Source organism: Drosophila eugracilis, unplaced genomic scaffold, assembly GCF_018153835.1.
Source record: "Drosophila eugracilis isolate 14026-0451.02 unplaced genomic scaffold, ASM1815383v1 contig_445, whole genome shotgun sequence".
Lineage (NCBI taxonomy): Eukaryota > Metazoa > Arthropoda > Insecta > Diptera > Drosophilidae > Drosophila > Drosophila eugracilis.
The window spans coordinates 2,631,131-2,643,318 of NW_024573311.1; the positions used below are offsets into that span (position 1 = coordinate 2,631,131).

The 12,188-nt window shown below is 38.4% G+C and overlaps 1 protein-coding gene across 4 annotated transcripts in view; it reads right to left on the reverse strand.

Annotated features, from left to right (window-relative positions):
* Positions 1-12,188, reverse strand: part of LOC108104055 (CUGBP Elav-like family member 2) — a 110,466-nt gene that overhangs the window by 65,351 nt on the left and 32,927 nt on the right. For 2 of the 4 annotated variants that reach the window (XR_001772276.2, XM_041819035.1), the window contains exon 1: positions 8,456-9,373. The exons of the other annotated variants lie outside the window; for them this stretch is intronic. Coding sequence is in view for 1 of the 2 variants with exons in the window: in XM_041819035.1 (XP_041674969.1) it covers positions 8,456-9,288 (833 nt within the window). In the remaining variant the exon portion in view is untranslated. Of the gene's footprint in view, positions 1-8,455; positions 9,374-12,188 lie in introns of those variants that run through there. 4 annotated transcript variants of the gene reach the window in all.

The window sequence follows — 12,188 nt, forward strand, 5'->3', positions numbered from 1 at the left end:
ATGGATACAGTGGGGAAAATGGTTTTTCTCTTGAAATTTCCATATCCTTTTCAACATGATCTACTAATTTTCCATTTGGACCCACTGTACTGTGCACTTGCCTGCTTAGGATTCATTTATGCTGGCTGGCCCCGGGTTCGAATTTTGGTCCGTTTGTGTTTGACTCCTGCCTGCTTATCGCTCCTGCCTGCTCCTCCCTTTTTTTTACCCCCTGCCAACTTTGTTCCAATCGGTTTCGATTTCTTTTCATTTATACACTTTCCTGAATTCAGTTTTTTCCCACACTCTCCCTCTCTCCTCCCTCTCTCTCTTTTGGCAAAATCGAATCTATCTGAAAATCGTCTTTGCTTGTTATGCTTTATTTAGTTTTTTTTTCGCATATTTTTTCTATTATTGGCTCCATTTGCTTTTGGCCTGTGTTTGTTTATGCTTCATTTTGATTTTCTCAGCTCAAATTGTATTTGTTTCTTCTATTTTCTATTTCCGTGGCTTGGTTGCTTGGTTGGTTTGGAAAATCGACTCCCCTTAGCTTACACAGAGCCACTAACATTTTTCTTCACCCCTTTTTAGTTAGCCCGGTTTTAGCCACTTTTTCTGCTCTACTCAATTTTTTGTTTGTTTTGTTAGTTGAGTCGTCGTCCCTGGGCAAGTTTATTTGTATTTTGGTTTAGAAAAACCCCACAGCTTGGTGGCTTGTTTGCCCTTTTTTTCTCGTTCTTGTTAGCCCGACCCAATGGCAAATGACTAGCCGCCGCCGCCTCTTCCTTCCTTAAGTTGGCCGCCTTCGTTGTATTTGTGCCAACGCTCTCAATGTCTAAATTTATGTACAGCCGCAATTTATTTAAATTTATGTGGCTTTTGTCAAATTGATTTCAACGCTAAAATGGGTTGACAAGGTAAAATGTTCGGGCCAGAAAGGGCGTTGGCCATGCCATTTTTCAAGAGCCTTGATTGAGTTAGCAAATGGCAAATGGCTGAGCGGATAAAGGTGGAGCTCGGGTAATCGGTGGGGCAAGTGGATCGGATTATAAGCTAAATAAATGATTGTGTTTCAATACGGAAAAATCTATCGAAGGTCAATATGGTTGGCTGAGATATCAGTGGAAGGATGGGGGTAAAGTTAGATAGCAGAAAGACAGTAGTAATTGCTTCTTTAATATACAATACTAACCCTTTACCTCGCTACCAATAACTTTGATAGCTTGTTATTACCAAAGATTCTTATTCAACGATGTTCTACAGATTTTATGACAAGCCAAAGAGGCCAACTAGAGGCCTGAGATCCAGGATATAACCTACAGGAAATACCAAAAAAAAAACAAAAAAGGTTTCATATCAAAATGGCAATAAATAACAAACAATGCTGTCTGCAATTTTCCACTTTATAAAAGAAAAGCCATAAACAAAAGGGGTCTGCGGGAAGGGGAAGGACAAAAACGAGCCCGAAAATTACCATGGATGTTCCTGCTCGTTTGCTACCCCTACTCTCCGGCAGAGGGCGTGCGCTCCCTTGTTTTTGTTATTTCGACTCATAAATGCAAGGAAAAGAGTTAAAACGAAGGGGTGGGCGGGGTGTTGGATGACTGACAGTTGTAGAGGTTAAAAAATGAGAGGGAGGTCAGGGGAGGCCTGAAGGGATCTGAACTTGTAGCATATTTCTGCCTCGCAATTAATTAATCTCCAAGGTAATAACGAAAAACAACAGAATGGAAGGATCACTGGGTAGCAATTGTTGGCGCTTCTGTTTTTATTGTTTTCACATGGCGGGTCCAAAGTGCACTGAAAGATATTTTGTGTACTTTTTTTGTTTTTCTATATTTCTGATTTTGTTTGTTTTGGGTAAAACCATTCACTCATTTCGCATATACTTCAAAAATATGAATAATTCCTTTTTATATATAACCCCTTTTTTCTCTCACTGTAACAATACATGGGTTTGTTTGCCTGCAATTCATTTTGGGCCCGTCATGTGTTTGGCATTTTGTGCATTGCCGCTGACGCGCCGTTTTAATTTATGAAAATGTTTTGGCACAAATGAAAGTGGACTCTCCACCATCAATGTCAGGTACTGCAGATGAAAGGAGGTGTGTCAAGGATTAAGAGTTATTGTGGCCACTGAGGCTTAAATAAAGTTGAGTTTTATTTGATATTGTACTAAGGATTAGAGTTTTTATTAGGAATAAAAAAGGGGCATTGTCATTTCATTTTATTTAAACCAATTTTATAATTTTTAATCCAAAAAGGCTTTACTATTGTTATTTCCTTAAATCAATTTTGTTTATTTACCATAAACTAAAACGTAGTAAATCTATTATTTTTTTTACAACTTTCATTTGTTTAGAGTTTTGCCCTCAAAACCCGAAAATTGCATACTAAAGAAAACGAACCGCAACATAAATAAAAGCGAAAACAAATAATGCTTACAAAGTGCCGAAAATCTACCAACAAAAACCAAAACCATCCATAAGAAACTACTGCTGTGGATATATATATATATATATATACAACTTGCAGGATAGTGAAGCGGAAGGAGGGAGGGAGAAGGGGGAACTGGGTCTAGGAAAAAACCAGCAAAGTTAATTTCCACACCAAAATCAATGAACCAACAGATGCAGGCAAAAGGAAAGGGAAAAGTAAGTGAAATGCACTGGGAAAATATTAAGAAATTTTTATAAAAAAAATGAAGTTACATACGTTTAAATTTTTGCATTAGAAAAAGTGAAAAACTTAATATTTATATTAAAAATATCTTTAAAATCTTTATAAATTAGGACATTTTTATTGGTATGGGTTTTAGAATTTCTCTCAGTCTGCCCTCAGACGGGCCACAGCTTGTGTGGGTCGAGTGGGAAGTGAGATAAGAAATGGGGATTTCGGGCTGATGAAGGGAAGGTTATGCAGGGGAGAAGCGAACGCAGCTTTCCAGCTTTTGTTTTTCCACTGAAGCATTCGAAGACCGCAAACGCAGTAACACAAACACCCATACACACACTTCAAAACGCAGACACACTCGCACTCAGCATATACCAGAAAGCAAACACCAAAAAATGGTAAAAGTAGAACCAAAAACTAACCGCAATTTTCGAGGCGCTTGCATGCGATAGAACTAGAAAAGGCAAAGGAATAATAAAAAAGGATATGAAGTTGGATAAAAGGTAACGAAGTGTTTAATACCATAAGTTTGTGTATAATAGGGTTTTATAAACCATGTAAAAATAGGAAAGCCTTGGCCAAGGGAAAGATTTGTTAGTTTTGAGTGCATATTATTTATTATTAAAAAAAATTATTATACATAATTCATATGGTTTATAGAATAGAATATTTATTTCAATGAAAAAGTGACATGAAACAAAGTTCATTAAAGGTAAACTAACATTTCTCACGTTTTAAAGGACCAAAGCATATAGGCAAACCCCGAAAACTAAAAAGTATAGCATATCACGCGGCGCCATTTTATTAATGCTTTCTGCACCAACAAACTGCGGCGGCTGCTTTCACTTTTCACTCTTTTTTTTTCATATTGCCCACCCATATTTTTTATTGCTTTATATTTTATTTTATTTGGGGTCACATTCAGTTCTCTTTTTATTTGCTGACCGAAGGAGAAACCACAAAATAAAGTGAACCGAAAATCAACATTTGAAGGCAGTTTCATTTACTAATTTTTTTGTTGTTGGTTGCTGGAAAGGACCTTTAGTTATTGATTTGAGGGGGTTCATTGATATGTGGGCTCCAAAAGAAAAGTTTGCAGACGAAGGGTCCTGTGTGGCCACTCTCCCTTTCCGAGCGAGTGTGTGATTAATACATTTGGTCAGGCATTAAAAAACACAGGGCAAACCCAACTTCAACCGAACTCTGTGTTTTATTTGACTTAACCACTTCACAGAGAGAGCGAGAGAGGGGGTCGTGTGTTTTTTGCTGCTCCCCTTTTTATATTATTTTTTTATTTGCCCCGACTTTAAGGACTCTTGAGTAATGATGGCCAGACCAAAAGTGAACTGAATCCATGGCGGGGACTCCGCAAATTTGCGGCAACCAGAGGTCGAAAGGGAGAAAAGGAAAAGTGCTGACATGTTATTTGTGCAGTTAACGAGCTGAGTTATTTTCCAGGGAACAAACCGCACTTGAATACAATAAAATAAAGAGAATAAAACCAACAGCAGAAATCGACTGAAAAATATAACAAGAATAAAAAAGGTTTGACCCGGCGAAACTGGCAATTTTCCTCTGCTTTTCATTGCCCCCCTCAACAATTTCAGGTTTCTGCCTAACAAATTACACAAAATTTATTTTGCTGGTTGAAAGTTTGTTATTTGTTTATTTGATTGCCGCTCATTAAAATTGGAAATGTAATATTTATACAATGACCCTGTAAAATAGAACCCTCAAAATAATGTTTGGTAAATCAAATTGTTGGCTAAAATCTGAACAATTTGTATTGATTTTCAAGGAGAAAAGAAATTATTACTAATTACTATTTCATTTTTAAAATACATTTTGATCCATTTTATTGAATATTTTGAAGTATTTTATTTTTAATTAGAACCCAAACCTTGTTATAAATTCAAGTTCTGACAGTTTTTCCAGCTTTTCGCCCATTTTCAAACATAACTGAAAAACAATTTTATACATTCCCAAAATATTTGCAGAGGGTTTTCCCCAACCTTTTCCTTCAACTGAAAAACATTACTCATGCATGTAATTTATATGCAACTTTCTATTTTTATTTAAATAACAAATTTCTGAAAAACTGAGCAGATGCAAGTCAACTCAAGCCAACTGACACATCACACACACACACACACAAATATTTAACATATTATTTTTCTTTTTTTTTTTGTACAAATAAAATTTTCATAAAACAATAAAGGTGAAAAGTATGCAGACATACATGACTAACACAAATGCACGTTGAGCCGGACTCCAACATGCAACTATGCAAATGGCAAACATAGAACATCTGACGCGTCCTGTCTCCCTCAAGAGCACATATTCTTTTTAAGCACTAAACAAAAATCAGGGATACTCTTCTTTAAGGAGTTTCAGTGCCTTCAAAAAATATATCAATTTCCTTAAAATGTAAGTTGCTTTAACCCTTAGTTAAGTTGTAAATGAAATTCCGCTTAAAACTTTTTATTTTTGCTAAAAATATTCATCAAAAGGCACTCTTATTTTCTCTCAGTGCCTAGAAAAATGCATACACTGCCCCTGTCTGTTGGATTTCGATTTCACTAGAACAAAACACCACAAAAAAAGTCGCGGGAGCTGAGCTTACTCACTGGGTTATCCTTGAATGTCCCTCATCCAGCAGCTAAATTAGCTTTTCCTGGGTCACACACACACACACACCCGCAAATAAAGAAAAGCTGGGTGTGAGTGGGTGGCTTGGCGGTTGCTGGATAAACAAACAACAGCTACAGCAAAAAGCAGCAGCAACAATTGAAATGATACAAACACACACACTGAGAAAGAACGCTGCAAAGTGAAATGCAATGCCAGCTTTGGGTTATAAATAGACTGCAGGCGGGAGGAGGAAAAGTGGGTGTAGGGCAAATGTAGAAGGAATTGTTGTAGGTGCTTTTCCTTTTTTCATAATGCCCAGAAGAAAAAGCAGCGCAGCATTCTTTCCAATTGCTTTTGTTGGCTGCTGTAAGCATAGGCAGAAAAACGAGGAAAGAAGAAACTAGGAAGGGGGAGGAGAATGTGGTATGTACTTCAGGAAATTGAAGAAAATGACCTTCAGATTAAATGCAGAAATTTGCAAATGATTGTGGGATTAACTTTCCAGCCAGAAAATGCACAAAAAATTGAGTTTTTTATTAGAAAAAGTCATTTTAATGATCATTAATAAATATTAAAAATATATTTATAAAATATTCACCACCATTTCCCTTTTATTTTTAAGATTAAATATTATTTGAATTCACATACGACCAGAGTAATAATTTAGGCTAGCCTATGCAAATCCTTAGCCAACATTTTCCTTTATAATTTCCCTTAGGTTTCCCGTGTTCTTTCCTTTTGGCTTGGCTTACACGCTGCATTGTCACTTTACCTTTGGCCACACAAAAGCTGAGCGCTGCTTTCTCAGCACTCGCCTAGACATTATTTTCCAACAACACATCCTTGTATTCACATGTGCTGGCATTATTTGCTTACGTGCCCAAAGCTCAGCTCATCCCCGACCACCCACTCTCACGGCCACTTTAATAAATGAAAAACCTCTCTCGGAGCTTTGTTTTCCCACATCTATTTGTTTACCGCTGCTGTTTTGTTCCAACATTTCTTTCTGTTTTGTTTATTATTATTTGTTTGTTGGTTTTGTAGCGCATTAGAAAAAGAGTCATTTCACTTTCAGCTGAGAATTTTCCCCCATTGGCTATGAATAATTATAATTTTGCCTCATCAGAAGCCACAACGCCCAGCGCCCAACTAATTGAATGTCACATGCAAGTGCAGCATTATATTTAGTCCAAGCTAATTGCATTGCAACACGCGCTTTAAAGTCAATGAACGATTCGGTATTCGGTATTTGGCCATTTTACTTAGCCACAATTGCAGGCGCACGCAAATGTCAAAGCCTTTTAAAATAGCCATAAAGTGCCTAGAACCATGGGATGCCACCGAAATAGCAGCAAAAGTTGTAAATTGCCAAGGCAGTGGCAGTAAACATAAAATGTCATACTCAGTGTGGGCTATAAAAAAATTTACGCATCGTTTGCTGTTTTCCGGAAGAAGTTAGAGATGGGAAAAGGGAAATTTTGAATATTTTTCTGGGGTACACTATGAAGAAGAACTTTGAGATATCGAAGATTCAAATCATATCATTGAAGAAGAGTTATCATTATACTTTTCATATTCCCCTTCTACCATCCCTATCCTCACCAAAACGAACCCCATTTAGAGCGTTTTCGGTATAGGTGGTAACTGTCAGAATGGCGCCTCCCTTAGGCGCCAACTATTTGCATGTGTGATAAGGCCCAGACAGGGGGGTTGTTGCCACAAAAAAGGAGGGGCGCAAAGGCAAAACAAATAACGAGAAAACCCTTTACAGGGCCACAAATCAAAGGCTGGAACATGAAAACAATATGTCAAATGATATTACACATTAAATTAGTTAAGACCAAACAAATGTGAATAATAAAGTTGCCTGTCGTGTTCGCTGTGAGGGTGCCAAGACGAGGGGGTTTCGTGTTAAGCATGTGTGCTTGGAAAACTCGATTTTCCTTACACCTAAGTATATATATATGCCACCTCCCAACACTCCCATAGCAAGCTGATTTTCCTTTTGCTACTCTTGGCGGCGGTTTAAGCTCATTTTCGCCCAGCAGCAATTTGTCACGTGACATTTTCGTTTGGCCAAAAATTACAAATGTTTTTATTATTTTTGGTTTGAGTTTTCCCTTTCCCTACCCAAGGATTCGCGCTGCATGCATTTGCTTTGAGGCGTTGCCAAGGTGCGTGTTTTTCGAGTTTTGATTTCCTGACGTGTGTTTACACTGAGGATACAACCCAAAATGACAGCACCGGAATGGGAAAATTAAGATGGAAGAGACTAGAGAGAATCGCCATCTGAGGTTAAGGGGTAATTCTATTGGACATTTGAGGTAAAACAGAGGTGGAAACTGAAGAAGTCTAAGACTGAAATAGGTGAGGAAACTCATTAGCTTCTTAGAGGATTATTAGTTTGAAGATTGTATCCCCATATTTTCATATAAATTTATTGTCTTTTGAATAAAATAAATCTACTTTTTCTCTTACAAATCTTGACTTTCAGTGTTCATTTATCCATTAACCCGAATAAATGAAGACTTTAACATTTTCATTTCATTTTTAATAACTATAATTATACGGCCGCCTCTTGCCGATTTTAGCTAATGAATTAAGTTGGATTTTAAAATACTTTCGTTTCGTGCATGCAGACATGCAATGTTGGAGTGTAAAAATAATAAAGAAAATTCTCATTATTGTTGTTATAGTTTCTTATGAGAGATTTCCTAAGAAAAATGGAAATTGTAATTTATGATTAAAGGCAAAGGAAATATATAAATAGCCATGGAATGTATAATGATTATAAGGGGGTGAAAGATGAACTAGATAAGGAAATCTTTTTTCGAATATGAATGAAATTTGCAAACTGATTTAATAAGTAAGTTTAGTTAATATAATTAAGTGTTTTAATTAGTGGTAAGTTATGGATTTTAGGGTTTTAAATATGTTTTTTTTATTTTTGTTTAATGCTGAAATTATTGTTTAAAAATCATGACTAAGGTTAAGAGTAAAACTTAAAGAAAATGAGTAAAAACTAAAACATAATGAAAAGGTTACATTTAAACATTAAATTACAAATTAAAATTAGCTAAAATTAAAATTAAACATTAATGGTAAAAATTAGTTAGAGGTTAGTGTGAGTGGATGTTGGGGTTCCGGAGGAATGAATCACTCGCACACTCACCTTTCCCTCAGGCAAATTTTGAACTCCGTCTGGGAATCGTAGTCACTGCTATCGATAAAGCTGCTGCGTTCCCTGTCCCGCTCGCGCTCCCGCTCCCGCTCTCGCTCCCGTTCCCGTTCCCGTTCCCTCTCCCGCTCTCGCTCTCGCTCTCGCTCCCTTTCCCGCTGGTACTCCTGCATATTGGCCAACTGTTTGTGGAAGAGCTCCTGCTGGGACTGGAGGAGATCATGGTGATCCTGCAGAGCGGCCAGGTGGGAGAGTTGCTGCTGATAGGAGGGCGATTGATGCAGCTGGTGATGGGACGGCGATGTGGGTTTGGGTCGTTGGTAGGGATGATGATGATTATGTTGATGATGATTATGATGTTGATTGTGGTGGGGCTGATGGTGGTGCAGCTGATGGTGATGCGGATGGCGCTGTAACTGATGTTGGCTGGAATGGTGGTGCTGCATATTTGAACTGCTCTTCAGCTGTGTCATCTTGGCATCCACCTCGGCCAGACCAAATTCCAGTTCCGCCTGGGCCTGCTGCTCATAGGCCTGCTGAGCCTGTTGCAATCTTTCCCGTTCGCTGCGCGGCGAATTGGCCAACTGTTCGGCTGGTGGTTCAATCTCAACCGCCGAGTAATCGTACTCCAAGCGATGATGATGATGTAGGGACTGTGTATTCTTACTGTCAGCCGTTACAGCTCCCGTTCCTGGCGTGGCAGTGGCTATTTTGCCAGCCAACGCGTCCAGCGAGCTGAGCATTTTGATTGATACGCTGATCGATCGGAAGCGGCTATAACCGATCCTTCTTCTATGGCCAATTGCCTGTGGATTTCTTGCTGACATGCAGAGTCCTCTCGACCTTATAACCTTTGTTCCAGCTAGACAAGCACTGTGCTGCTTTTGGCCTTCTTCTTCTTATTCTTGGTCTTGGTTTCTCTCGTTTTTTTTTTCCTCTTTTACTTTCTTTTCTAATATTTTTCTCTGTTTTTCACTTATTTCATAAAATTTGCCTGAAGGAGAAGTTGGGAGGCAGATTGCAATGGATTAGTAAATTTAAATGAATATTTATTAGTTAAGGTAGATAAATGAGTGGATGCAAGAGAGAGAGAAAGATAGTGATTGAGAGAGAGTGAGTAAGAGGAGACCTTGAGACAAACGGGCATGCAATCTACGGTTATCCTCTGTTTATTTAATAGCTTAGGTCAGCTACATTTCACTTAAGCTCACAAACTCGAAAATAAAGAACCAGTTCACACACACACACACACACTTACTCAACCATCTATACACAAGCACATGTCCGTGTCCGTCTGCGTCTGTGGTCGTAAAATGCAAACACTTGAACTAGAAAAGGGCCAGCAGCTTGAAAGGCAAAACGTAGGGGGTTTGTTGGGGATGAGAGGAGGATGCAATGGTGGAGTGGTTGCCACTCACATTGTGTGCAGTGTTTGTCCAACCCAACACCCCCAGCACTTCCCTTGCAGTCCAACATGGCCACCACTCCCCTTGGCAAACACAAACATCTCGAGGGGCAGAAGTCGCTTTAGCCATCTCTGGTCAAAATAATTGGTAGGACATTCAAATGAAGGAAATCAAGAGAAATGCTAAAGGTTTTTCACATGAAAAAGGGGAAGATTCGTTGGCTGATGAGTATAAGTTTAATATCTTCTTGGTTTTAAATCCTCATTTTACGGCTTAAATCATTTGCAGATCATCTTAGACCCTAAAAACTAATCAAGATGGCAATACTTTGTGGTTAGTTGAGAAGGCTAAGCTATTCCAATAAAGTAACAAGAGGGAGCTGAATGGCAAACATGTTGACCGCACTTCATCCTGGTCTATGGACACTCTCTCAGACTCCTTGGCATCCTTCCTGGCAGCCTAGAGAAACCCTTATCCACTCTACTCAACACCTGCAATATCTTCAATCAAATTTCCAGCTTACAACAAGTTGAGACTGCTCTGTGTGGCTGCTGCAAGAAAAAACTACAAAGTTTGCTTAGTATCTTTTACTAGCGATGATTGAGGGGGTGGTGGTGGTAGGTAGTGGGTGGTGTGGCTGAGTGGATGGGTGATATCCTCTTCTTGATGTTTGTTGTATGACATACTATAAAAGTCAACTTGAATGCGCTGTGTAAATTTCACCACAACTCCTTCTTCTTCTCCTCCTTTTTCCCACACAGAGAGTCCTGCAGTTCTCTTTCTCTAGTGCCTTGCAACTTTAAGTAGTTCTCCCTGCCCACACATAGACATTCTCACACACATCCTTTCTCTCTATCCGGAGCAATGGTTGCATTTGAAAGGAATTTGCCTTTTACAAGATTTTACTCTTTGCAATTTACACGCGTCGACCGCTTTTCCATAAGCACACACACACACACACACGCAAATGGATCTAAAACACACACACATACAAACACGTTGTGCGAATGTATTTGTTTGGCTGTTGCAAGCAGTTGGCTTTTGTAAATGTTACTTCCTTATTACATGACATTATATTATTGCAGATACACTGTTGCAAGTCTTGGCTATCAAAGTCCCAGCCACAAATGGGGAAGCACAGAATGGGAATGAAAATGCAGAGGAAGTTGCAAGAGCAGAAAGATCTGATGCTTTGCAGGATATTTGCCTACACATACAGGATGTCTTTGCTTCTAGAGTAACGGAAAGAAAGGAGTCTTTTTGCCTGTAATTAGCAGGCAATAGGCGGGTTTTTCCAACTAAGTTTAAAGTTTACTTTGAGATGTCAGAATTAATGAGGAAATTCTTTCGGAATAAAACTTTAATAGCATAATTACATTACTGTGTCAGACAGCTTTAAATTAACCCAAAAAAACCTCCAATAAAACTACAAAGCCTTCCCTTTAAAAGGCTATAATTAAATGCATAAAAACCCTAATTTGCATATGTTAATTTCCAATGAATTTCGCTTTAATCCTTTAAAAAACAATTCAGCAACTTAATTAGGCATGCAGCTAATTGCATTCAAAGGATATCAGGCTCAACCCAGAGCCCGAAGGCAAAGGACGCCAGACAGTTGGAAGTCAGTTCCTTTTTGTCCTTTTCATTAGCCAGCCATGGCTTCGTAATAGAATTTGAAAGGGCTTTAAGAACACCCTCTCTGTGCTAGTGTGGGTGTGTTATCAAAACTAACAAACGGAAAAGTAAGGCAAAAAGTAGAGGGAAAAATTAAAAAAAAAACTAAAGAGAAAAATCGCGCTAGACGAGAAAAACTCTCTTTCTGAGCTTCAAAGACAAGCGCGCGGCATAACCCAAAAACATAAATCCTTTGGCGTAGACTAAATAAAGTGAACTGGCAAGAAGAAAAATGAATATGCTTTTCCTTGGCCAAGAGACAGAGAGAGAGAGATGAGGATGTACTATGTATAAGCGGAAAAAGTTGATAAGCGGCAACTGCAAAAGCTTTTCAACACCCAGCTAGGGTAAGAAAACCCGAATGAGACACATTCAATGCGGATTTTCCACTGCGGAGTTACAAATAATAAGATTTTCCATGGCATCCAATGTGACAGAGAGAGATTATCATAGAAAATATTGAGTGCCAGAAAAGGAACTTGAATTTTTTTAAGGACATAAATGCCCACTTTCGAATAATTCATTTAACAATATCTATCTGAGATTATTTTCGATATGTAAACTAATTAATTTCCCTGTCGTTTTGCTCCTCAAAGACCTAACCTTTCTTGCTCCATGAATAAATATGTACACAATATTCAATTATC